The following is a 27723-nucleotide window of genomic DNA, read 5'->3' as shown; positions in this document are numbered from 1 at the left end:
CCCCCCTTGGAAACCACTAACCTGTTCTCTCCATATTTTTTTTTTAAGAATATTATATACAGCGTATGACCTTTTGGCCTTGGCTTTGTCTATTCAACATAATTTCCTCGAGATTCATCTAGCTATTACTGTGTGTATCAATACTTTGTTCCTTTTTATTGCTGAGTAGTATTCCATCGTATGGATGTCCCACTGTTGTTTATCCATTCACCTGTTGAAGGACATCTGGGTTTTTTTTTTCCAGTTTGGGGCTATTACAAATGAAGTTGCTATAAACATTTGTGTATAGGTTTTTGTGTGGATATAAATTTTCATTTTCCTCGGGTAAATGCCTAGGAATGCAATTACTAGGTCATATGGTAGTTGAATGCTTAGTTTTTAAAGAAACTACCAAACCATTTTCTAGAGTGGCTATTCTGTTTTGCATTCCCACCAGCTGTGTAAGTTCTTCAGTTTCTCTGCATCCTCATTAGCATTTGGAGTTTTCACTATATTTTATTTTAGCTATTTTGTGTGTAGTGGTATCTCGTTGTGGTTTTCATTTGTATTTGCCTGATGACTAATGACATTGAATATCTTTTCATGTGTTTATTTGCCATCTGTAGATCCTCTTTGGTGAAATGTAAGTTCATGTCTTACCCATTTTCTAATTGGATTGGTTTTTTTTTTCTTTTTACTGTAAAGTTTTGAGAATTCTTTACATATTCTAGGTACTAGTCCTTTGTCAGATATTTAATTTGCAAATATTTTCCCCCAGCATGTAGCTTGTCTTTCCATCCTCTTCATAGGGTCTTTTGCAGAGTAAAAAGTTTTAAATTTTGATTAGAGTCAGGAAAACAAGGAAATATTTTCCAAAGATTTTCTCCTATGTTTTTTAAAGTTTTATTACTTTGAAGTGCTAATCCATTTTGAATTTGTTCTTGAATAAAGTGTGAGGTCAGGTAAAGGTTCCCTTTTTCTTTTTCTCTATAGATGTCTAGTAGTTGGATCACCATTTGTTGAAAGGACTCTCCTCCACTGAACTGATTTGGGACCTTTGTCAAATGTCTGTCCGGCATATTTGTGTGGGCTTATTTTTGGGGCCTCTCTTCTGTCCCGCTGATCTGTGTGTCTGTTCCTCCATGAGAAGACGCTTTACCCTCTCTGTCTCCTAGCATACAGCGCCAAACAGGAGTTCCTGTTCCTGACAGCCGTGCCGGATGCGGGGAAGTTGCCCGGAGAGAAGCACTTTTCTGAGGAACTGAAGGTGGGCCCGGCAAGGCAGAGGGCACTGTCCCCTGTGACTCGGTCAGTTGGGGGGAGGGGGGCAGAGCTGCTGCTTCCCGACTGAGCTGTGGCAGCCCCTCCCCACCCCCTCTGACCCCAGTGGGTACCCCCATCCCGTGGAACTAGCCTGCCCTCTGTGCTCCCATCAGCTGGTGTCCTCTGACCATCCCATTCTGCTGCTGTGGAGTTGTGGCTTGTGTTACTTCGGCACATTTCCGCTCATCTTTTTAGCTTCTCTTTGGAGGTGACATGGTCACATCGATTTTTATGTTCCTCACAGTGCTTTGTACATCATGGATCCTCTGTAAATGTTGATTATGTTGAGTTCCTGGCCCGTGGAGAAGGAGCCTTGCCAGGGGAGTGAAGGATGCTGGGCTAGGTCAGGAGAAAACCAAGGGGGTGGGGAAAGGTCTGTGACCCAGAATCATGGACTTTTAAAGTTAGAAGGGTTCTTGGACAGAAGAGCAGCTAATCTCACCTCTGGATGGCATGGATGAGAGAACAGAGTTTAGGGAAAAGGCTAATCATCCCAAATCGTGTGGGAGTTAGTGGCAGGGCCCAAAGCTGCCTACTTTTACCTGGCGCTCACCTTCCTTGATATTCTGACTTTTTCTCCTCAGGCTCCTTTTACACAAAAATTCCTAATCGCTCCCCAGCCGTGATGGGGGGCACACTCTTGAGATTCCCCCTCTCACTTGCTAACCCCCATTCTGGGTCTGGAAAGTTTGGGTTGCAGGTATGCCTACAGGAATGAAATGGGTAGACCAAGCTTTAAGACATTGATCAGCCCAGCATTAAGCCATGGAGAAAGAGACAGTTCCTGTCCTTGATTTGCAGGGTAAGGACAACAGATTAGAACCCAGCAAATTCTAGAAAGTGTGCATCTGGTCAGAGTGAAGTGCTCTTGGAGTTTACGGGTTGCAAGGCACTGATTGATGGGTCAAGTCTGCAGAACTCCCTGAAGCAGGCCTGGAATGTTGCTTTTAGGTTGAGGCTTTCCGGGGCAAGGAAAGAGAGTGGATGGACCCCAGAGACAGGAAACCAGAAAAACCTGTAGGAAGTAGGAGGGTGGCCTTAATAGAAGGAGGTAAGGAAATAAATGTTTAGTTACTGGGATCAGGAATACCACGGAGGTGGGGCGAGAGTTTTGTAAGAGGAATGCAGTGCTCTGAGACCAGGGTGCTGCTAGGATGCCAAGGCTCGTGAAGAATAAAAGTGACCATCCCAGGGGGCACTCTTGAGGGACGGAGGAGCACTCTTCCTGCCAAGACCTTGGGCCTGCGGCAGTAATCATGGTTGGAAATACTGCACCAGAACATGCCTTGCGGTCTACAGAAGACTTTGCTGGGTTTTAATCTTACTGGTCCTCAAAAACAGCCCTCTGAGCTGTATTTTTACTCTCATTTTGCATTTGGAAAGTGTGAGGCTCAAGGAACAGAGCCAGTATGTCAGGGACAGCAAGTAGTGGGCTGGGACTTTGAATTACATGTCCTCTGTCCCCTGTTCTTGCTACCCTGCCCCCTTGATGCTCATGAAACTCAGATGCAAGGTAAAGGGAGTGGGAAACAGTGGTCAGACATGATTCTCTGAAACCAGGAGTCATTAGATGTTTAAACTCAGCATCTGTCTTCCCAAAAGAAAGGTGACTTATAAATGTGATCAAGTTGTGTAGCTTACCTTTTAAAGTTTATTTTGTGCAGCTGTTGAATCAATATGTTTGTACACCTGAAACTAATATGTGTTTTGCTTATACTTCAATTTTTAAAAACTGCAAAAGAAAGTTTATTTTGTACATAATATAGCTGAATATTCGAATGGAAAATAATGGAAAACAGTATCAGTCATTAAAATTGGTTTAGTATATTTGCAAAGGAAGAAAACAGAAAACCATGCCAGTCCATATGCACAACTGGATGAGAAATGGTTTTTCTTTATATACAGTGCTTAAGCTTGAAGAAAAACAGGTTTGAGAATGAGGGAGATTTTTCTGCAGTTTCTCAAGAGAACTTGTTTGGAGGTAGGTACTGCCCTGTGATTCACACCTCTTGAGTGTCATCCGCAATCCAGGTTAGATCTGAGGTTTGAAGCAATTGGAGTAGAGTGAGGAGAGGAGAGAGAGACCATGTCGATAAGTGAGCAAGAGTTGGGGTCAGGGAGGGAATGAGGTTAAATTAGACTCCATTTATGAAAGCAGAAAGCTTAAGGGCCAGTGTGGCAGGCTCGTGCTCATGCTCCCTCGGGAGGAAGGATCAGAGCTGAGTAAGTCTGCAGGTGCCCACTCTCACTTCCAGAATGTGTTGACCTCAGGAAGTAGCCCTTAGGAATTCCCAAGACACTTCCCTTCACCAGGGAAACCCAGGAAATTCAGTCAAACACGTGAGAAAGTGTGTCAGGGAGTTTGGTTATGGCAGATCCATGAGGGAAGAGCAGGGAGCTGAGTGGTGGTGTGGAAACCTCTATCGTCCCAGTATTTCCAGTGTTCTTGTTCTCATGGGTTCTGGAAGGCCATATCCTTCTCCCCATTTTGTAACTGACCCAGTCCCTGGCGGAGGACTGGTTTTACAATTGCCCCATAAATGGATTACCTGGAAACTCTAGTGCATTTTAACAGATAAAAGGGCATTTTGGTCCATTCTGTAAAGTTAAGTTAGGGGACTGTCTGGTTTGAACTCTTGGGAAGAAGTTCTGTGTAACTTAAAGGGAATGAATAGATAATAAACAGCAGCAGAAACATTTCAAAATGCTGAGGAAAAGGGCCACAACTAGAGTTGGCCAAAGGGGTGGGGTTGGAGGAACAGACTATTCAGAACTGCCTTTTGGGTTGCTTCTTGGAAAGCCAGGAGATCTCTGTGGGCAGACATTCCACCGTGATGTGAACAGGGAGGGGTAATTGAGGACTCCTGCTGCTCGCTCTGTCTCCCTCACCTCCTATCCCCCCCACCTCTGCGTTTACAGACACACACACACACACGTACGTGGACAGTGCCACACACATTCTTCCTCAGCTGAGGCTTTCCCATTGTCTCCACAGAACACTTGCAACTGCATCCAAGCACAGAGTAAAGACTCGATAAATATTTGTCAAACAGTTCATTCTGCCAAGTGACAGAGCAGTAGAATTTTGAATCGAGTGTTAACAAAAGCTCTTTTCATTGTGTTAGGTTCTAAAGCAGTCCCAAAGACTATGTGTCATGATTTGGAACTTGAGCTTTTTCATCTTTTTTGTTTTTTCAAGTCAGCTTTCTCGTAAGAAGGAAAGTCAACTGAACCCATTTTGTGTCTACTTTCCTTGCCAACCATACTGACTCATTTCTGCTTTATTGGGCAGTGGAAGGGCCCTGAGGCCACTTCAGGAAGTGGCTGGAAATAGTGGCTGTCACTCTGTAGAAAAGGGGAGGAAGGAAAGATGAGAAGGGGCCCATGGCTGGTAAGAAAGGGACAGGTGCGCCCTGGAAGGAAATTCAGAGGGGGTTTTGGCAGAGTTGTGGCTTTTAGTTGGTGAAGATCATGCTGAAGGAAGAGAGACAAAGTGCTGTGTTTGCAGAGCCACCTTTGCATATAGAAAGTGCCCAGATGTGGTAGAAATCATCCACAGAGGACTTGGAACAGTTTTCTAGAACTTTCTAGAAGTCTTTCTAGGTGCTCCCCCCCCACAAACAGCCGATATTTTTAAGTCAAGTTTTTTATGAAGAAGGAAGATATACTCGTGTATTTTAAAGAAATATCCAGCATTAAAAGGAAAAAAATACAGCCCATCGCAATCCATCTCTCTTCAGCCACTGTCAGAACTTTTGTATGTTTCTTTTTTTAAAGACATTCATTGAGGTATAACAAGTAGATGGTCTAAGACTCCCATTTCCTGAGTAAGCGCATAATTATGCCTCTTAAACTGTTTGTAAGCAGAGGGGGCGGGTTCTACTTCATAGTGGTGTCTGTCCAACGTAAGCGTAGCCACTGTGAGCAAATGCTGGGGCACATCGGCGCTGGTTTCTGTTCTAAGGAGTCCTCCCACCAGGTGGCAAAACCCATGTGAGCCGTGGGGCGCTCTGACCCATAAACCCCTGCCCACCTCCTAACCTCAAATGACTTCCACCCACTGTGGCACATGAGCTCCCCCCCGCCTAAGTGTCCCGAGGAAAAAGGACATTTTTCTGAGCCGAGGATGCAGGTAGAAAGGGCTCCCTGCCTTCCAGGCAAATCAGCAGAGAAACCCACACTAACTTATCCTGGCAAAATTTGTAATGTGCTGGAACATTACTGAAAAAATTGACCAGCACCCAGGTATTAAAAATGGGTTGCCTACAAAGAGTGGCAGTTGGGGCAGGGTGGGGTGGGGGGGCCGCGGGCTTTTCCGCAATATTCCGTGCCAGCTGGAGCCATTGTAGGGAGAGCGACGACTCGGTATTCGCACTCGAGTCGTATTCCATAGGTGAAGGCTACAGGAACCGTCGTAGCTACACACACGTGGGAAATTACACTGTTTCTGAGGGGGAGAATGAGAGACCTGTTCCAGATAACTCGGAGGTGATCGAAACAAACACTTCAGAACTGCGACGTCACAGGGTAAAAGCAGCCGCAGCAGTGCCCTTGTGCAACCTGCACCCCAACCTCAGAAACCCAGCTGGAGGCCGTGCCCCCTGCGGTCCCCGTGGTCCCCGCGTCCGCTCGCTTCCAGGAGGCCCACTTTCCTGGCAGGCAGGGGCTTCTGGATCAGAGCCTTTGCCCAGCGCTCACGTGGACTTTCCCGCCTGGTGGGAGGACTCAGGCAGAAACCAGTGCCGACGTGCTCCAGCGCTTGCCCGCCGTGGCCACGCCTCCAGCACGACGGACGCCACTACCACGCAGCACCCGTTCCCCTCTCCTTAAACTGCACGACAAAGAAGCGTAACCACGTGCTTGTCACTGAGGAGATGGAGTAATGGCTTTGGCATTTTTAAAACCCATACTGAATGACCTAAGGTATATATTTCTAGTTAATAAACCATTCTACCCATATACCGGAGTATTTTCGGAACAGCACGTGTGTAGATGACTGGTCCTCAGGTATCGTCCACATAACGTACACTCAGAATTATGTGGAGGGAAATGCTAGGGAGAAGGAATGGGGCCGAAACTGGCCTTCACTAAAATCCCAGAACGCAAGGTATCCTGCTGTGTCCAGAACACTCTGGGCCCTAATGCCTGCCGTCAGCAAAGTGGCAGGCACCTTGGTCTGAGCGGCTAAGGATGAAGAAACATCCTCGCGTCTCTGGCTGAGCTTTGGTTCAGCCCATCCATGTAGCATGAATCCCAGGCCCCTGAAGGTGAATGGTGCCCGCAGAGTCCTGCTCTTCCTGTGAGGCAGCTCTGGTTCTCGCCCTCTGCGTGTCAGCATGCAGCACCAGGTCGGGGGGCAGGGCCTCCCTGGGTGGCTCCTTCGGGGCTCACTCCTGTTTTCTCTTGACAAAGCCCTTGTGGCCCTTCTGCCTCCTTGTTACTTGCAGCCGACTGGGAAGGTGCTTTCAGACAGCCGGCTTGTTCAACCCCTGGTCTATATGGAGCGCCTGGAACTCATCAGAAACGTCTGCAGGGATGAAGCTCTGAAGAATCTCTCGCACACAGCGGTCTCCAAGTTTGTCCTGGACCGGATATTTGTCTGTGACAAGCACAAGATTCTTTTCTGCCAGACTCCTAAAGTGGGCAACACCCAGTGGAAGAAAGTGCTGATCGTTTTAAATGGTGCGTGCAGCGCCTGGTGGATGTCTGTGGTCGGTGGACAGCAGGGTTTGCCCTGGGGGTTGGGGGGGCAGGGGTGTGGCCTGGGCAGGGGAAGAGGAGGGGGGCAGCAGAGAGGAGCCAAAGGCAGGGACAGTTGTCCTGGAAGGGCTAAGGCTGGTAACCTTATAGATGGTTCTCTGTTGTGTTTCCCCTGTTGGTGTACTTTAAAGTCTGGTGGCTTAAAGTTTTAGATACTGAGGTTTTCAGAGGGCCCTCCCTGTGGTCAGAATCTCCTCTCCTCACTTTCCAGAGCAAAATTCCTGTCTCAAGCAGCCTGCCCTACCCCCAGGCTGATCCCTTTCCTTCTCTTCAGATGCATTGCCTTGTGTCTTACTGGTTGTTAACTCTGTCCTGGTAAGTCGAGGCTCCACACTCACTAGCCTCCTGGCTGCCCCTTTGTAGAGGAAGGGCCTGCACCCATGCCAGGGAGGGGAGCCCTGCCAGGTGGGCCTGGGGGCCCCTTCACCCACAGTTGAAGTATTCTGTGCCACTTGGCTAGAAAGAAGGCATCCCTATTTTACACTGAGCTTCCATATTCAGAGGATTGAATTGACTTGCTTCAGGAAATCGGATGTGTATTTGGGAACAAATTAGATCATTGAAAAGTGACCTCATACTCTACAGGTTTTGATTACTCACTGCTCTTTTCAGATCCCATGTTTGTTTGTTTAAACTCCAATTACCCTGAATTGGTCCAAGATAATTATGGGCTCTGTCTGTTAACTTCAGCTTCAAAAGGAACAAAATTCCAGTCAACAGCAGTGTGACTCCAGGACCAGGAATCAGCCCTCAGAGCTCTGTGGGAGGTGGCCCTGCGGTCTCTGTCCTCCAGCCCACCACTCCTACTGCTGCTCTCAGAGTTGGTGGTCAGTGGGCCTTTTCATGGTTGCTTCATTTGGCCTTTTCATGGTTGTTTGGGGGGAGGGAAAGGGAGACACTTGCCTCATCTTACGGTGTATAATTAATGTGCTTCTTGAGTAATCTGACTGTATGTTGGATTTTTGACATCAAAGAATGAGGTCACAAATCAAATTTAAAACAATAAATACACAAAAGTCTTATAAATCTGCCACCACAGTACAAAGCATCAGACTTTAAAGAAGTAAACACCAATTTACAAGTGCAGGATAAAAGGGGGCAGGTTTGCCAGGCCATAGAATAAAGGATGGTCCTTGTGGCTGTCTTCAGTCATCCCTGGGAACACTGCACGGGGACAGGTGCTTGAGCAGGTCCAGGTACAAATCTTCAGAGCTGGTTCTTTCAATATCCCTTCGAGAGCAGATGTTCATCTTGCTTATTTCCTGGCCACCCGTAGCACCTAGCACAGAGTTCTGGACTGGTGCTCACATTTGGGGAAGGGATAAATCAAACAGTCAAGCCAGTGGCCACTGAGTAGATGGCCCAACAGAGATCCTTCCCTGCCAGACTCTAACACAACAGGATTAACACAATGATGGATGGGAAGGTTTACGGAGTCTTGGCTAGAACCTTCATGGGTAATGATGTTTTGTGTCTATTTGTCTTAAGTTGAGAAGAGAATGAAAAACCTGCCCAGTCCACCAGCCTGAGGATGGGGTGCACCCAAGGTTCTATTCAGCAGCCCCGACCTGGGTGCTGTGGCATTGATCCTGCCCTGCCTTCTTAGACACTTTTGTCCTCCTTGTCCCCTGCCTCAGCTATATCACACTGTTCCCACAGCATTTGCCAGGTTTTCCCAGCACCAGTCGGCTTTGCCACTTGCCGGTCTGGGATGTGGTGAGGTTGCCTAGGAACCACCTTAGGCTTAGGGATGTGGAGCTAAGAAAGCCAAGCCCACTGGGGGTAATGGGCCCCTGATGGAGCATCAGCCAGCAGTATGTTTCACGGTCCTCCTCCTCTAGGATTTTCCCCCAGTTTCAGAGTAGGATGAGTAATGCTCGTTTTAGGAATCCTTTCAGCACGCAGGGATCTTTTTTGAAATGTCAGATTTTACCAATTTAAGTGTGTTGCCAGGGTAGGTATTGGCAGTGTTTCTCCCCCTTGTTCCCCGCTCGTCAGTTTCCTCTAGTTGGCTTATGGATTACCAGAAGCTTTTCTTCCCTCTCTCATCCTACTGGCAGAAGCAGTTGGAATTCAGAGACCTAAACTGGGATTTAAGGGATGGGCTTGTGGGGAACTTGGGGCCCAAGTTAAGAGACCAGGCATCTTCCTTTAAGGGTAGCACTGAGGCAGCCAACCTGTCCTCCCTTGTTTCCTTCCCAGGGGCTTTTCCTTCCATTGAAGAGATCCCCGAAAATGTGGTTCATGACCATGAGAAGAATGGCCTCCCTCGTCTCTCTTCCTTCAGCGATGCAGAAATTCAGAAGCGGTAGGAGTAGGTTTCTAAGGGGAGGGGAATTTTGGTAAAACCCAGGGCTCAGTTCTGTCCTTGCCATCCATCTCAAATTGCTCCAAAGACTACTGGGGGCTTTTGGTTTACATTGGCAAGAGGCAGCTGAGCATATGCCCAGTGTTCAGTGCATTTAAATTCACAAACCTTTATGAGAATTTCAGAACGTCTTCACCCTTACCTTCATACAGTCCATTAAAACAAAGGTTACATAATTTTCTTAATAGAAATGAGTAGTCATTTTTTTTTTTCTTTTAAAGATTTTATTTATTTATTTGAGACAGAGAGAATGAGAGAGAGCATGAGAGGGAAGAGGGTCAGAGGGAGAAGCAGACTCCCTGCTGAGCAGGGAGCCCGATGCAGGACTCGATCCCGGGACTCCAGGATCATGACCTGAGCCGAAGGCAGTCGCTTAACCAACTGAGCCACCCAGGCGCCCATGAGTAGTCATTTTTGTTTTGCTTTGGTTCTCTTAAGTTTTATGGATTCCTTACTGAATATGACCTTTAGGTCATAGGAAAGGGATGTGGATTACAGGGGAACTCCACTTAGTTTTTTATTTTCTTCCAGAGGCTTTATACCTTCTTCCATGGTAGCTGCCCAGGGGGGAGAGGTGGTGGGGACTGGACCTAACACAGGCAGAGTCAGACCTCACTGATCACAGCAAGGGTGGACACTGGGCATGTTAAGAATGACTTAGCTAGTAAATTGAAATGACCCTGCAGAACAAGGCTCAGAAGGAATCCGAACGCATGAGCAGCAAGCAGATGTCAAGGCACCAGATAAACTTTGACCTCCCTTGCTTTTCAGCCATTTGATTCTCTCATTACTTCTGGTGCTGTTATTGAGTCTTCCCAGTCTGTGCAAAACCTGTAGAACGCAGGTGTTAGATGCGGGATCAGAGAGCCTCCCGGGCAAGTGCGGTCCTGTTGTCCGCCTGAGCGCTGATCTCATGGGGCTTTTGTGAGCGAAGACGAGTTCAGGTGTGCAGAGCCCTGAGCCGGTTTCTGGCGTGAGGTAGGCCCCGGAATTACGGTGGCCTGTGTCGTCGTTGCTCCGTCGGCACTGTTACCGGCCGGTCACGCGGCTGTCGCCGTGCCACCCCCCACTGCTGGCAGCTCCCCCGGGCTGCCTTCCCGCCAGTTGCAGCCACAACCTCACCCCCCCTTCCTCTTACCTGCCCCCTGCTCTGGCTTGGCCCTCCCCTGGCATCTGCGAACTGAATGTATGCAGAGGTCCCCTAAAGTAACTTCCTCTGGCCTCCACTGCTCCTGCCTCGCTCAGAGTTCCTGCCCGAGAACAAGACTTTCAGACACCCTTGAAGTTGTGAAATGTTCGAATATGTGTTGAGCTAAGTAGGTGTCTTCACGGTGGCCCTCTGGGACGACGAGTCCTGTGGCCGGGGACAGTTACGGTTTCTGAGGCTCTCTTTCCTCCCCGTGAGATGGGCCGGTAACAGACTCTGCTTCCAGAGGCGGCTGCGTGGATTCAGAAGTGCGTGGAACTCGCTCCTCCCTGGAGGGCGCGTTCTAGCCACCGTGGCCACTGCCGCTCCAGCAGGCACTCCGCCCTCGTACCACCTCACCCTGGTTGCCACCGGCGGGCATCAGCCTAACTGCTTGTTCTCCTCATTTTTCTCCCTAGCTTGAAAACATACTTCAAGTTTTTTATCGTAAGAGATCCCTTCGAAAGACTGATTTCTGCGTTTAAGGATAAGTTTGTTCACAACCCCCGCTTTGAGCCATGGTACAGGCACGAGATTGCCCCGGGCATCATTAGGAAATACAGGCGGAACCGCACGGAGACCAGGGGCATCCAGTTCGAAGATTTTGTACGGTACCTGGGCGATCCAAACCACAGATGGCTGGACCTTCAGTTTGGGGACCACATCATTCACTGGGTGACGTACGTTGAATTGTGCGCACCCTGCGAGATCAAGTACAGTGTGATCGGTCACCATGAGACCCTGGAGGACGACGCCCCCTACATCTTAAAGGAAGCCGGCATAGACCACCTGGTGTCCTACCCCACCATTCCTCCGGGCATTACCGTGTACAATAAAACCAAGGTGGAGCGCTACTTTCTAGGCATCAGCAAACGAGACATCCGGCGCCTGTATGCACGTTTTGAAGGGGACTTTAAGCTCTTTGGGTATCAGAAGCCAGATTTTTTGCTAAACTAACGTGTAGAACTGTGAATTCAAATATCTGTTAGACCAGAGGCTAACCAGGTGGGAGATGTGAGCACAGAAATGACTTGTCCTCCATTCCACTCCTGGAGATTCTGCAGCCTCCCATGGACCTGGACATGCCTTGGCCCATGAAGCTGGACCCTGACCGTTACAACTTAGTTTGGACATAAGGTGCACTGAGGGCCCTGGCAGATCCCCCCTTGGTCCCCTCTCCTATCAATGCCATTAGGTCTTTACTGTCCTCAGAAGGGGAAAGGGACTAAACATTTGTAGTCTGATAGTCCGTGAAGAAAAATTACATGGTGGAGGAGTCATTTCCCTCAGTTGTCAAAGAGGCAGATCCACTGGCAGCTCCCCTGGCGGGGGGGTGGGGGGGGAGTAGGTAGGGGGGGTTCCCGCCTGTCACTGAGGATTGCAAGAATGGCACCCGGCACTTTGAGGAGAGATGGAGAAGCTGATGGTCTGCAAAAATCGCACGGGGCTAATATAGGATCAAATCTGAGTAATAAAATCACACCTCTGGCTTTCATCTTGGCGCTGCTATGATCACAGAGGCAAACCATTCTTTCCAGGAGGATTTTGTTCCTGTGAAACTCAGAGGTGACCCAAGGGTACTTTTCGGCAGTCCATCGTTCCAGGATCTCTGCCTAGGTGCCTCTAGTCTGTATTTCTGAACCGCCTGCCATACAGTTGTCTCCCTCAGCCCAAGAGATGCAACTTTGGAAAGAGGGGAGTGTACATTTCTTTCCACCTGAGAGAGGGAACATCTTGCGGGGCCTTAAAGGGACACGTAGCATGGGGAAAGGGAGAGCTGGTTGGGTTCTGGCGCACCAGCTGCTGTGGGTTTGAGCACACCCGCCCTGATGATTGTTCGCCTCTTTGTCCCGTTGGGATGGACAATGCCCATCTCGGGGCCCATCTCTGGAGCCCACCCCCACGGCCAAAGGCAAGCCTGGGCCACACAGGCTGGCCCCGCAGGATTGGTGCGGTGTACGCATGGCAGTTTCCTTTCATCTCCGCAAAATGCTCACCACTGGACCCATTTCTGATAATGCCATCATCGTGGTCTATAAGTTGGATAATCACGTTCACCAGCAATAAAATCCTGGGCCGAGGCATCTTCCAGGCGTGGAGGAGCGGGCCACAGCTACTATTTCAGATGTTGCCTGACAGTGAGGGTTCTTGAGATATAGGCCAGGTTTCCCAGTGAGAAGTCCAAAGTGCCCGACTGGACGGTGCCCACGAGCCCAGCTTTTCTTCCAGGCAGCCTCAACCGCCCTGTTCTCCAAATGGCTCCCTGAGTTTGTAAATGTGAAAGTAAAAGCAAATAAAAAGTATGTGCCAAACCTGTCATGTGCTGCAGTTCCAGGGAAGGTGCTCCGTGGCCACGCATGGGCCCCGAGGCCCGGCGACAGGGAGGGGCAGCCCGGGCCTGCTTAGCTGGCGGCCGGTGACAGGACTGTGGAGGGGAAGCGAGGCTCAAGTGTGATGGTTGGCAGCGATGACGAAGGGCGGGCCGGTGTGGTAGCCTTTCATCCTCAGCTGACACACAAAGGTTGTAACAGGAGTTTTTTTTTTTTTTTTTTTTTTTTAAGATTTTATTTATTTATTTGAGAGAGAGAATGAGAGAGAGAGAGAGAGCACATCAGAGGGGGGAGGGTCAGAGGGAGAAGCAGACTCCCTGCTGAACAGGGAGCCTGATGTGGGACTCAATCCCAGGACTCCAGGATCATGACCTGAGCCAAAGGCAGTCACCCAACCAACTGAGCCACCCAGGCGCCCAGGAGTTATTTTTCTATAAAGTTTTAGCAAAGTCTTGTTAAAATCATTTCCTACCTAGCTGATTACCTCTTCTCTATTTGAAACGTAATAGTCTGAATAACGTTTGTGAATTTAAGGCCTTAAAGTTAGTCCTAATTTAAAAAGATAGCACTTTCAGAAACAAAAGTTTGGACACTGGGGTGCCAGCCCCCACCCTCTCCGCCCCCTACTTCTGGCATTTAGATTTAGGTTATTTTTCTCTAGCATTTGGTTCATTTTCCTAACATTTTGCCAAACGGGGAGAGACTGCCACCACAACATCTGGGCATTCCGCAGTGTGTCCAAAACCTGCGTTCCCACAACCATCCCTACCCGCCAGGGCTCCTGACCCTGCATGGCGGCCCCCTGGAATCATGCAGCCCGTTACCTCCCACCAAGGTCGTCTGACTTCCTTCCACCTCCAGAACCCACTGCCTCCCTTCGGGGCCTGAGCAGGTGTCCATGCCTCTGTCTCCTGAAGCAGTTTTTTTTACCACACTCTGCTTCTCAGGGGAAGCTTTATGGAAGGAACCTGGAGCAACCTGGCTGCGTCCTTCCTGGTGTCCTTACTGGCAGCACCCAGCACCCAGGACCTCCCTCTCCCAACAGTCCCAGTCAGCGGGGGCCTTCTCCACTGCCCCCCCACACCCCTACCCCGCCACTACTGTGGGGCTGGGGCGGGATCAGCCAGAGAGGTGCCACCACCTGCCCAGGAGCACAGCCTTTGCCTCCGGGTAAGGAAGAGATGGGCCGCCAGAGGGCAGCCCCTGGGAAATGTCTAGGTGAGAACTCGGAAGTAACATTAAGCCTGGATTTAAGAAACAAGACACTCTGCCTCCCAGGAGTGGCCTTAAGATAGGGAGGGCAATCCCTAAATTTAAAAGTTTAATGATCGGAGGTTGACTTAATAGGCTTGTATCTTAAATTGCTTTCTCTTATTGGATTTCTGTCCTCATACATTTTAGTTCTATTGGTCTTAGCCCTGAAAACCATTACAGTGAAGTGTTTAGAGCCAAGATGAAATTTGATTTTCATAGTGGCTAATGATACACAGAGATTCGGCAGATCACCACATGCAGGTACTCAGCCTCCAACTCAGGGGTCTGTTGGAGGGGAAGAGCCTCTGGCCAGGGAGGGGTCCCAGAGGTTCTCAGGGGTGTTGATTTCCCAGCCCCCACACTCAACCCTTCACCCTACTCCCCCACCCCCACCCCGCCCTCGCCCCGCCCCGCTTCCCTCCTCTAAACCCCAGCATGGCCTGTTCAGCTGGAATCTCCAGAAGCAGGAAACAGCAGAAACCTGGATTAGGAGAGGGGCATAATCAAAATGGCCTCTGTGTGAGAGGAAACAAGCCTCGCCACCCATTGGATGAAATTTAAGTTGTTCAAGGTACACTTTCCAAGCCTTGCCACGAGGGTTGTGGGGTTCCAGACCTGAACCCGGAACAGCAACCTCACAAGAGACGAGAGGCATGGGAAGTGCTGGAACAGGGCTGCACAGGCCCCCTGGTAAGTGGGGAAGGTTTCTGTTGGAAGTGGCAGGCACATGGGGAGGATCAGGGAATGTGTAGGGAGCAGGAATTACAGTTTAGCTTCCTTGCCCCCAAGCCAGTCTCCCTGACAATAGTAGTTATCCTAAAGCCAGCTTAAACAAGGCTTGGATGAGAATATCACATCCCTAATCTTTTCCTCAGGCTGAGTCCCTGTTTACTTGACAAATCTTAATGGGGCTTTGCTTCAGGTCTTTTTCAATCTTATTTCCTATTGTCTGGAATCTTTAAACACTCAATTTTTGTAACAAAGCAGTCTCTGTTTTCTCTTTGTCATCCTTATCCCAGGTGACAGTTTCACTCAATATTGTACCACAGCATGACCTGAGTCTCAATCCTTCTAGACTACAGTATCTTTTTTGTGTGTATGTGCCACTCAGCACCTAACTAGTAGGTCATGTATGTAAGTAACTAGCCCCAATATCAAGGTATCAATTTCTTTATTAGCTAGGATAACACTAGCTGTTGTAACAAGTAAACACCCAAGATTTCAGTGGCTTAAGACAATAAAATGATTTTCCTGCGCACATAACAACCCAATAGTCTATTCCTTGTAGGCAGGGATTTTTCCATCATATGGTTCCATCATTTCCAGGGTCTTATCCTCTGCTTCTAGGAGAAGGGTAAAGAGCATGGAGGAGCGCTGGGGACATTATTATGGACCAGTTGTGCACATGTCTCCTACTTCATTCTTCAGGAACAGAGCAATTTCAAGGGAGCTAGGAAATGTTATTCCTGGCTTAATAGATATTTCCTGGTGACAACACCACAAATTTGTGGGGGATGTTGACAAATTGGTAATAGCCCCTATGTAACTATAGTGCTTTACTTATTTATAAAGCATCTTAATGTAAATAATGAAATAGGCATAAAATGTTTATTATCTCCATGTCATAAAGGGAGAAATGGATTCAGAGACGTTAACTGGTGCAGGATTATACAACTAGACTTCTGGTTTCAGATCCAGTGTGTAAAGAGCTTGGAAGTTATCACTCCTATCCTTACAACAACAACAACAACAAAAATTGAAAGAAAAAAAAAAACCCTGAAAATTGATACCTTTTCTTGTGCTCATCAGAGAATTGAGGTTGCAAGACAAACTGCTGTTGTGAAATCTATAGAGAAGGGTGAATACAGAGATTCACAGGTGAGATCTCCTTACCTAGGGTGGAAGCTACTGGAGCCATAAACTGGTAGGATCACTCAGACGGCAATTTTGACAAATTACTGGGTGCTGAGTGTGGGCTAGCTTGAGAGTGAGAAACTCCTGGAGGCCACAGTTATAGGGGATTTTCCGGAGTTTCAAGGGTTTTACATCCAGGAACCCCACCAGTTTCTTATGGTAAAGAGTCAAGAGATATCTCTTGCTGGCTCTGGCAGGTGGAGGAGAAAGAACCATTTTGAGATATGCCCTAAACATTCTCCATAAGAAAGGCCTACTTTCTAGGGGAAGAGACTTCAGCAGAGCCTTATCCCACAGCGGAGAAGGGCTTTTACCCAATTCCAGCCCCCTCAAGCCTTCCTATCTCACCCTACGGGTAAAATAATAATAATACCAAGAATCCCTTGTGAAGGTCACAGCCCAGAGACACAGGCCCAATAAAAGACTGAGACTTAATCATTGAAATTATAGAATGCTTCCGCTCCCCTACACCTTGCCACCACATCAACAGGAATCAAATATAATTGAGTTACAATTGAAAAAGCAGAAAGAGCAAGGTGCAGACCCTGAGGAGGAGTTCTTAGGCAAGCCCCCAAACAGCAGAGGACACAGAAGCAGGGACCCTGGAGGAAGCTGAAGCTTCTGGCACCTACAGTTACAACAAATATTAAACACAGCCCAACTCCTAGGCATATTAACATAAATCCTCACACTAAAGGCCTTCTACCTCAGTTCCTGTTACCTGATACATTATGGCTGGAGTTTAACAAAAAATTGCAAGGCATGATAAAAGACAAGGAAAAAAACACAATCTGAAGAGCATCAGCACCAGACTCAGATAAGACACAAATGTTGGAATTATCAAACAAGGAATTTAAAATAACTGATACATTGAGGGCTCTAATGAAAGAAGTAGACATCATGAATGAACAGATGGGTAATGTAAGCTGAGAGATGGAAACTCTAAGAAAAATCCAAAGAAAATGCTAGAAATCCAAAACAATGTAACAAATTAAGAATGCCTTTGAAGGGCTCATCAGTAGACCAGGCACTGCATCTGCAGCTGTATGGTGCTGTTTGAAGGCAGATTTAGGTTATTTATTCATGTATATGCAAACTCAAGGGCAACTGCTAAACAATATAAAAAGGAATGTAATTGATATTCTAAGAGGAGAGGTAAAATGGAGAGAATAACACTAAAGAATTAACCATCAGCATATTGCTCTGAGAAATTATCTGGAAAGTAGGATAATAAGAAAAATAGCAGTGGTGTATTCTCTAGTCTCCAGTGGGTCAGTAGATATTAGACAATTGTGACCAAAAGCTGTGGACTTCCAGGCCAGGGACCACCCCATGGGAAGGCGCGGTCACCGCTGTCTAGGTCAGGAAGTCAGGGGAAACCCCAGGACCTCCAATCCGCTACAGCAGAAAGAAGTGACAACCTGTTTCCTCCTCCCCCAATATATACGCACGAAACCTCATGATTCATTAATTTCCTGATGTTTTACAATTTTGGCATTCCCATCGATGGTATCTCTTACTGATCTTAAAAATAGCCAAATATGGGAACACATAAAATTTTGGATAAATCAAAAGTGGTTCCTTAGAAGGAAAATGTCAAGGGCCTCTGATCTGCATGGTATTATTACACTATCAAGTATAAGAAGATGAACAGGAAGACTGATGTGAGAATACCTATTTTACAGTTGGGGACATTAAGGAACAGGAGGGGCACAAGTTAAGGGGGCTTTAGGGCCACCCCTCATTCACGGGCAGTTTCTCTACCAGCTTTGTTTCACCATCTCCCTCCAGGGGGCGCTGTTACCTATTCTCGCCCCCGCTAAACCTAGGTTCCCTTAATGTAAGCAGGGAAGTTCGCTAAGATATTCTTCCTAGCTACAGTGATGACAGTACAAAACACTACTGTTCAGAAATTAGGCCCAGGATGTACATGGACATATTTTTCTCTGCTAAAGAGCAGGTAGAGAATAGGAGATCAAACCAAGTCAACAGAGGGATCGCTGAAAATCTCTAAGCCTTGGAAATAAAAATCTTGTCTATTTCATTATATGGTAAGCTCTAGAAACAAACAGTGCAAGGCTTCCCTTCTCAGGAGGTAATTCTTAGTAAAAGCTGCTAAAGCTTGCCGTTGTTGTTGTCGTGGGGGGCGTGCGGTGGTAGTGGTTCTTTTTAAATCTGGAACCCCTTGCTTTGGTCTTCATATGATTCCCCTGTGATTTTACTCACACTTGCCCCAGTGATAGTTGGAGCAAATCAAGCTAACTGTATGTCTTGTTCTGAAAGGAATGGGGACCGACTGTGGGCCCACAGTAGCTGCTCTGTTTGTGGAGGGTGGTCTTCACCTGCAGTGGAGAAATCGACAATCCACCGCAGAGGGCTCAACCTGCGTCTGCCTGAAGAGACACTCCTCAAGGCTTTAGTGTGAGTTTCAAAAGAAGAAATCTTTCCCCATGTCTGTCAACAATTACACACTCACTGACATCTATAAAACCCAGCTAACTGAAACCGAACAATGGTTAGGCATGTGGCATTTGTGAGCAGTTTTCCTATTCAATAGCTGCTCAAACTTGCAGATAAACTAATTATTCTATAGAAAGGCTTTCCTGCTTAACAAGAGCCCAGCAACCAGTAAAAATAAGATATGCAGTAAAAGCTTTCTGTGTGTGTGTGTTTGTCTGTATGTGCATGTGTCTATCTATACACATATACACATATCCATATAGTTGTAGTTTTGTGTAATTTAGGTTCATTTCAATAAGCCTGCAGCTTCCAGTCTTGGCAAACAGATGTGAAATGTATGCTTTACTTTCATGTGCTCACTGGGATTTTTCTTTAAAAGCTGTGTGCCCATACAATGGCTGGTTGTTGCTTCCCCTGTTATCATGTACACACTTTGTTGACAACCTTCAACCTGTATCACCTAAGATAATTGTCTCCTGTGCACGGAAACCACAGCAACTTGTTGAAGGCATGATTTTGCCTTCCCAGTATTAATGGAAGGTGGCTTTAAAAATGTAGGTGGGAACCTGCATGTGAATGCAGTCACCTGGAGAGGTCTGGGGGATATACTCCTTTAATGCCGTAAGTAAAGAGCAGAGAGGTGTATAGTGAGTGAGTCCAAGAAGTGGGTACATGGCCCTTTCAGAAGGAGCTGTGAATGAAGACAATGCACAATAGGTATGATTGTTTTATGCCTTTAATTTCTTCTTAGCCTACTTGCTTGCTTTTTTACTAGATGATTCTGGAGAATGGAAACCAGTCACTAGGTGGTATATGAAACTGAGTTACATATTTAAGGACTACTTTGTGAAGATTTGCCAGGACATTGTGGAAAGGATTTGTGGAGAGAAATGTCCATTGTAATGCTCTGCATGCTCAGGCTCAGGGAGTTTCCAAAGAAGAAAAAGGCCACAGAGCTTTTGTCCAATCAATAGCCTCATTACCGCTCAGCCAGTAACTCCATTAACACTGAGAGCTGGTTTCCGCTTTTGGCAACAAGTTCCAAGCTTGAAGAATGACCGATGGTTACTTTCTACAGAAATCCACACCACCTCCTGCTCACTGTGCATCTGTGTCACAGATGGTTGCAATGTTTCCCATAGTTTATTTTTATACTCTATGAAGCCTGTAATGTCTGTGCCTGATTTTTTAAAAAAAACCATCTGCCAAGGGCCAGTATATAAATGCAGTGATGGGAGATGTTAACTGTGTTGACCAGCTTTCACATCACTATCCTATAGGAACTCCTCATCCATCATTCAGCTTTAATGCATAGAGAGTCCTACTCATTTCGGCATCAGTGTGTTTTCTCAATACAATTGTAATGTAGGTATAATTGTGAAAATAAGGAACAAGTACACTCAGTGCTCATCAAGGGCTGGCATCAGAGTCTATTGGGTAGTATAGGGGTTTCCACATACAAAACATCTTATTTTGCTTCTTTCCCTGCCTTAGCATATGATTAATTACTTCACCGCTGTGTGTTCCTTAGTTTTGTTTTGTTTTTCCCAATAGGAATAATAACACCAGCTACTCTGCTGGGATGTGATACTATAAAACCTAATGACATTTACTCAAGTTTTAGTGTTAAAGAGGTGATATAGGCTAAAAATATATAAGATCGGGAAGCCTTTGGATGCTTTAGTAAATAATAAAGCTATAGAATTTATAATGAAAGTATTCTTCACGTTGAGGTTGATAAATAGACACCAGTAGGCTTTCCAAAATACTGTCAGCTCAGTGACCCTGTCAGAAACAGAAGGACGCATTGAATAGAGCATCCCATTATCCTCATCATCGTTACCATCAAATAGGAATCATTTTGGAATGCTCAACACAAGACCCACAAAGAACTTGTAATCTAGTGATAGAGCCTATCTCCAGGGAATGTACACTCTAAAATGAACTAATAATGTCCTTTGGGTAAATGAGAAAAATGTAAATTTAAGGAAATATATTTTTGGAGAAGTTGAACCCCTTATAGGAAGTAATCTCAGGATGGCTATTTAAATGCCAGCACCATAAGTCTGTAGTGGGATGAAGTTAAGGTAGTTGAAATTAGAATAGACATAAAGATTGGATCAAGAGGGCTGACAGCACACTCACTTACCCCTCCTTCCCACTTCTTTCATTATTTCTTTCCAACTTTCTTGTTGCCCAACTCCCCAGGGAGCAAGTTTTCCTCCTTCCTCTAAAATACTGGAGGCAGGGTACCATAAACAAGAGCAGCAGCTACTGACATGTGAACAGGGAAACTTAATGATGAATGAGCACACAATCAAGAAACATCAGATACTTGGAAGAAAACAGCCCAATCAAGGGGAAACAAAATTCCCTAGCAATAACAGAAAAAATTATATATTTATAGAACAAATCATTAGCAATGCCAGGGAGAGAGCATGAGTGGGGGCAGGGGGAGAGGGAGAGAGAGAATCTTAAGCAGGCTCCATGCCCAGCGCGGAGCCCAATGCAGGGCTCAGTCTCATGACCCTGAGATCATAACCTGAGCCGAAATCAAGAGTCAGATGCTTAACTGACTGAGCCACCCGGGGGCCCCTGGTAGCTAATATTTTTAAACTAATGATTGAAAGCGAGAAAGATAATTATCTTTCTTTGTCTCATCTGAGCATAGAGCAATGCTGCCCATTATTTTCTGTGCTCTGGAACAGTTTGTATAAGATATTTGTTCCCCAGAGATTTCAGAAACTACACCTAAACCACTAAATGTACCTTAAACCTTTGGCAGGGAGAATAGCATTTTGAATTTTATTTCATTTTTTTCCTATGGTTATTGGTCTGTACAAATTTTTCACTTTACTTTTGGCCAACTTTGATAATTTCTATAATCATATATCTATTTCATCTAACTTTTAAACTTAATGAAGTAAAGTAATATCAATTTCTAATTTAAAAATTTTTTCTGTATCTGTAGTTAAGCCTCCTTTAATTCCTTTTATTCTTCATTACTATCTTCTTTCTGTTTTTCTTGATTATACTTTTAAATATTTGTTGAATATATTGGTCTTCTCAAATAATCTGTTTTTGATTTGTATTCCTCAGCTCCACTCATTTATTTTATTGTCTGTTATACCAATATTTTGCTTTTCCTTTATGATTACTTCAGTTTACTTTCTTTAAACTTATCCTCTTGGGCTTTTCCCTCCATCTTTTGAGTGAAATTTATTAATTTTTCAATCTTAAGGCTCTAATTTTTTTTCTCTCAGCACAGTTTTTGAGTTGAAGGTCTTTTTATTGTTATTATTATAGATTGAGTTTTTAAATTACCTTTTAACATAACCCTGTACAATTACTAGAATTTCATATTTTGTTTGCTTGTTCAGTACTTTCAACGATTCCCAATGTCATCACACTATGTCTAATGAATCTGAACTGTAGGACAAAAATTTTGAAATTTTTGATGAGATTTTCTCTGTGAATTTCTGTGAATATTTGTTGTATGTTTGAAAAGTATGTGTTTCTTTTGTGAAAAGAACAATTTTTTATATTCTCTATTTGGCTAAGCATTGTTCTCATACTTTTCTTTAGTTCTTTAGACATGGTTTCCTTTAGTTCTTTGGATATATTTAAAACAGCTAATCTTTGTCTAGTAATCCAACATCTGGGATTCCTCAAGGACATTTTCTATTGGTTGCTTTATTTTCCCCTAGGCATGGGCCTTACTTTCATATTTCTATGCATGTCTTACAATTTTTTGTTGACAACTGGACATTTCAGAGAACATAATGTGGCAATTCTGGAAATCAGATTCTCTTCCCTCCCCAGGGTTTTTGTTGTTATTGTCATTTGTTTTTTCAATAACTTTTCCGAAATAATTCTGTAGAGACTACTTTCTGCCATGTGTGGTCGCTGAAGTCTCTGCTTGGTTAGCTTAATGCTGAATTAGACAGAAATTTCATTAAATGCCTAGAACCGGTGAGTCTTCCAATCTTCTCTGAGGTGCTCTTTGTGTGTTAGGGCATACTTTCAGCACTTAGATAGGCACCTGACAACTCTGCCTTGTCTTTCCCTTCCCCTTTTCACAGAACCTCAAGTTCAGTGAGGGTGAGAGTTTATGGCCTTCTCAGGTCTTTCCTGGGTGGTATGGTCTGAATGTTTATACACCCCCAACCCAAATTCATGTGTTGAAATTCCAATGTCCAATGCGATAGTATTACTATGTGGGGTCATTAGGAGTCAGGAAGGTGAAACCATCATGGATGGAACTAGTACCTTGTAAAAGAGGTTCCAGAGAGATCCCTTACCCTTCCACTATATTAAGGACACAGCTAGAAGATGCCAATTACAAACCAGGGAGAGGGCCCTCACCAGAAGGTAATCATGTTGGCACCTTGATCTTAGATTTTCCAGCCTCTAGAAATGGGACCAATAAATTTCTTTCATTTGTATGCTACCTAGTCAGTGGTATTTTGTTATAGCAGCCTGAACAGAACAAGACACTGAGTATATGCACAGCCCTGGGCATGTGCACAGCCTTATGCCTATGTGTAGCCTTTTCAATTCCCAGGAATATATAGGAGCTTTTAAAAAGGCTTATGGATATCTCATTCACCAGCTTTTACTCTTAGGCTTTATGGTTAGTCTGTTGTTTTCTCCAAATACTACCCACCTCCTCAGGCAGCTGTAAAGTTGAACAATTGCTTCTAAATATTTTCTACAACTGCCCATAGAGGACAGGCTTTTCTTTACTGGGTGAGCTACAAATCATGTCAAATAAAGATAACCTTGCAAGTAGGATCTTCTAGAGAACCATCAGACTTATCAAATAATGACAATTCCCTGTGAATAAGTCTTTAAAGGAATTCCAACCCTTCTGCCTTCTTCAATGGCTGGCAGGTGCTGAGTTTCACCATGACTGTGGGCTCTTGCTTTCCAGGGTTACTCTGGGGCTGGCAAGAGGGGAGGGGAGTAGGGGTACCTGAGTGGCTCAGTCAGTTAGGCGTCTGCCTTTGGCTTGGGTCATGATCCCGGGATCCTGGGATCAAGCCCCACATCAGGCTCCCTGCTCAGTGGGGAGCCTGCTTCTCCCCCTCCCTCTGCTTGGGCAATCTCTCTCTCTCTCAAATAAATAGATAAAATCTTAAAAAAAAAAGAGTGGAGGAGAGTAGATCAAGTTAAAACACCAAAGAGCTCACTGTTCTTACTGAGATTCCAACATTTATCTTTAACAAATACATCCTGGATTGCTGCAAAACCTTGCCAAAGTTCCAAAAAAAAGTTGATTCTAAAATGTTTTTGCCAGTTTTCTCATTGCTTTTATGGAGAAGATAATATTTGAAGGTCCTTACTATGATATTTCCCCTCATGTCACCCTCTTATGAGCTGTTTAATGGCTGTAGGATCTGTAGTGATGGTCCCTATTTAATTTCTGATGTGTGTCTTCCTTCTTTTTATTGTTGTTGATCTTGCTAGAGCTTTATTAATGTTAATGAGTTTTTTCAAATAAACATTTTTTGTTTCATTGATTTTTCTCTTGTTTTCCTATTTTTAATTTCATCATCTTCTGCTTTGATCTTTATTTTTGCCTTTCTTATACTTTTTCTGGAGTTATTTTTCTTTTCTTTCTTTTTTTGTCTTTCGTTTTTTTGAGATAAGAACTCAAATAACTAATTTGAGACCTTTGCTCTTTCCTAGTGTAACCATTTAGTACTATGAAATTTCCTCTCAGAACTGTTTTCAGGGTGCCTGAGTGGTTCAGTCAGTTAAGCGTCTGCTTTTGGCTCAGGTCATGATCCTGGGGTCCTGGAATCGAGCCCCACATCAGGCTCCTTGCTCAGTGGGGAGCCTGCTTCTCCCTCTCCCTCTGCCTGCCACTCTGCTTACTTGTGCTTTCTCTCTGTCAAATAAATAAATAAAAGCTTAAAAAAAAGAGAACTGTTTGCAATGTATCCCACATATTTTGATATGTATTTTAATTTATATTCAGTTCTGTGTATTTATTTTAAATTTTCTTTGAGACTTTCTCTTTGACCTATGGATTATTTAGAAGTGTATTGTTTAATTTCCTCATGTTTATAACTTTCTCTGTTGTCTTTCTGTTTCTAATTTGTAGCTTGATTCTATTATGGTCAGAAAATATACTCTTTATGATGCAATTTATTTTAAGTTTGTTGAAATTTGTTTTATGACCCAGGTTATGGTCTATCTTTATAAATGTTCATGGGGTTTTGATGAGGAAAACGTGTATTCTGCTGTTATTGGGTAGAGTATGCAATTATATATATCATTAGATTCATTGGTTGATTGTGCTGTTCAGATTTTCTATATCCCTGTTAATTTTTAGTCTGGTTGTTCTATCAGTTGCTGAAGGAGGATGTTGAAGTTCCCAACTATAACTGTGGATTTGTTGGTTTCTTTTCTCTTCTTTTCTTTTTTTTTTAGCTCAATAAGTTTTTGTCTCATTTCTTCTAAGGCTCTGTGGTTTGGTTGATACACACTTAGGATAATTATGTCTTTTGGTGAATTGATTCTTTTATCGTTATGCAATGCCTCTCTTTGTATCTAGGAATTTTCTTTGCTGCAAGTCTACTTTATCACATATTAGTGAAGTCCACTGTCTAAAAAGTTAAAATTCTAAATTACAAATAAATAAATTTTAATCATTTTAATTTAATATCAAGAATGAAGTAGGAGATATCACTATACATATTTTTTAATGATCTTATTACATTTCTTATTTTTGTATTGACGTTTCCATGGGATATATTTTTACATCCTTTTACTGTCAACCTGCCTAATGTCATTGAATTTGAAGTGAGTTTCTTTTAAACGGCATATAGTTAATCTTTTTCTCATACATTCTGCCAGTTTCTGTTCTTGGATAGTAGATCAGCTAGTGACAAATTCCTTTTGTTGTCCTTTGTCTGAGGTCTTTATTTCCCCTTTATTCTTCAGGAATATCTCACTGGTGATATTGAACTTGCAGTTGAATTTTTTTTTTTCTTTCATCACTTAAAAAATATGTGCCACTTTCTTCTGGTCTCCATGGTGGCAAATGAGACACACTGTCATTTTAATTGGTGCTCCACCATTGGAAGTGCTTCATTTATCTCTGCTTTCAAGATTTTTTTCTTTGCTTTTGGTTTTCAGAAGTTTAATTATGATGTGTGTGGTAGGCAAAATAACAGCCCCAAAGACATCCAGGCTCCAATGCCTATTACCTGTGAATATATTACCCTACATGGCAAAGGGACATTGTAGATGTATTTATTAGGTTAAAGTCTCTGAAATGGGAAGAGTATCCTGGTTTATCTGGGTGAGTACAACCAAATTTTCCCAGCTATAGTCAGAGAGCAATGTGACAGCTGAAGAAGGCATAGAGAAATGTGACACTGCTGGCTTTGAAGATGGAGACAAGAAATATGGGCAGCCTCTAGAATCTGGAAAAGGCAAAGAAACACATTCTCCCCTAGAGCCTCCAGAAAGAAACGTAGCATTGCTGGCAACCTGATTTTAGTCTGATGAACTTTATATTGGATCTCTGACTTACAGAACTATAAGGTAATAAACTTGTTATGTTTTTAATTTGTGGTAATTTGTGATGACAGCTATAGAACACTAATACACTATGTCTTGATTTCATTTTCTTTGGGTTTAATTTATTTGAGGTTCATTATGTTTCTTGAATCTGCAAGTTTGCATCTTTCACCAAATGTGCACTGATTATTTCTTTGAGTATTCTTTTAGTTCCACTTTCTTTCTTGTCTTTTTTTGGGATTCCAATGGTAACTATGCCACATCTTCTATTATTCACAATAATTCTATAGGGCTCTATCCATTCTTCTGAGTCACTTTTCTCTCCGTTGTTTAGGTTGGGAGAGTCCTATCGATATTTCCTCACATTCATCAGTTCTACCCTCTGTCATCTATACTCTTAGAGTATAAACTATGAGCTCACCCAGGAACTTTGAGAATTTTCTGTTGTATTTCTGTGGAGACTACTCCCATTTTGCCAGTTGTTTTCATACCCACTTGTAGAGGTTTCCACACAAGTTGGGGGTCCATTGTTGTGCTCTTCTTTCCCCTCCACAAGCTGCATATCTCATGTGGGACCTGTGAAGGCCTTCTTGTTGGCAGATGGTCCATCCTACTTATACATACTTTAGGTCTTGTGGGATATCTTGTCACTTAGTCTTACTGAAGATGTGGTCCATGGGTTTTCTTTTGTTCGCTTCATTTTTCTATCCATTTTTAGGAGGAGATTTAAAGGAGAGAGAAAACTATGATGCCATTAGAATTTTGCCTCAATAAGAAATCCTCCTTTTTATTTTTTCCTCAAATTGTATTACTCTGAACTTAGTCTTGAGTTGGAATTTTTGACTGTGAGATTCAAACTTTAATTCTAGCTCTTGTCCCTCAGACATGGTGTTTATATTGGCCTTTCTAGAGCCTAAATGTAGCCTTTTCAAGTAGGTAGACTTGATTTGCCCCTCGTTCTGGATACTTCTCTTCATCACAGAACCCAGCTATTACAGTGGCCATCCTGTCCCAATTCAGCTATGCCCCCAGGTTCCCTCTGAGTCTCATGGAAGAATCATTTTGTTTATTCTCCTTCTTTTATAGATGAGGAAATTTAGGCTTAAGTAAATTAGGAAAAATATGCAGATTCCCAGAGTTTCTTCATAGCAATATGAGCTAACTTACTGGTTTATCTAATATGCACCAGTAATCTCTGGCAGAAATCAGTCCTGCACTACTTCCCACTGAGCCTGAACAGAACCACAGAATCCTTGTGAACACAATGTACATGGCAGTCATTTCTAGAAACTCCTAATCCCTGTCCAGTGCTCTTTCTAAAACACACTGTATTCTTGTTTTTAACCGTGGCAACAAATACCATAATGCTGCCTTAATTTTGTGTGTGTGAGCTTCACTGTGATCCCTAGATCCTTTTCTTTTGTTATCTCAAATAGAAGGGAATTCCCAATTTTTTCTTTTTTACAGTTTCTCTTCCCCCCCATTCCTCCCTTCCTCCTCCCTTTTTTTTTTTCTGAGCATTTCTCCCCCAGCCCTTTTTATTTTATTTATTTATTTATTTATTTATTTTTTTTTTTTTAAATGGGCCAAGGTTTTTTTTTTTTTTTTTTTTTTTT

At 44.3% G+C, this 27723-nt stretch overlaps 1 protein-coding gene across 2 annotated transcripts in view; it reads left to right on the top strand.

Moving 5' to 3' along the window:
* Positions 1-12928, top strand: part of CHST10 (carbohydrate sulfotransferase 10) — a 30110-nt gene extending 17182 nt beyond the window's left edge. For both annotated transcript variants that reach the window (XM_021680298.1, XM_021680299.1), the window contains 4 exons: positions 1155-1246; positions 6750-6984; positions 9265-9370; positions 11036-12928. In XM_021680298.1, coding sequence (XP_021535973.1) covers positions 1155-1246; positions 6750-6984; positions 9265-9370; positions 11036-11573 — 971 coding nt within the window. In that variant the 3' untranslated portion in view covers positions 11574-12928. The remainder of the gene's footprint in view (positions 1-1154; positions 1247-6749; positions 6985-9264; positions 9371-11035) is intronic.
* The last annotated feature ends 14795 nt before the right edge of the window (positions 12929-27723 follow it).

The sequence above is a fragment of the Neomonachus schauinslandi genome, chromosome 10, assembly GCF_002201575.2.
Source record: "Neomonachus schauinslandi chromosome 10, ASM220157v2, whole genome shotgun sequence".
Lineage (NCBI taxonomy): Eukaryota > Metazoa > Chordata > Mammalia > Carnivora > Phocidae > Neomonachus > Neomonachus schauinslandi.
The sequence above is the reverse complement of the archived record's forward strand: the minus strand, read 5'-3'. Positions and strand labels throughout refer to the sequence as shown.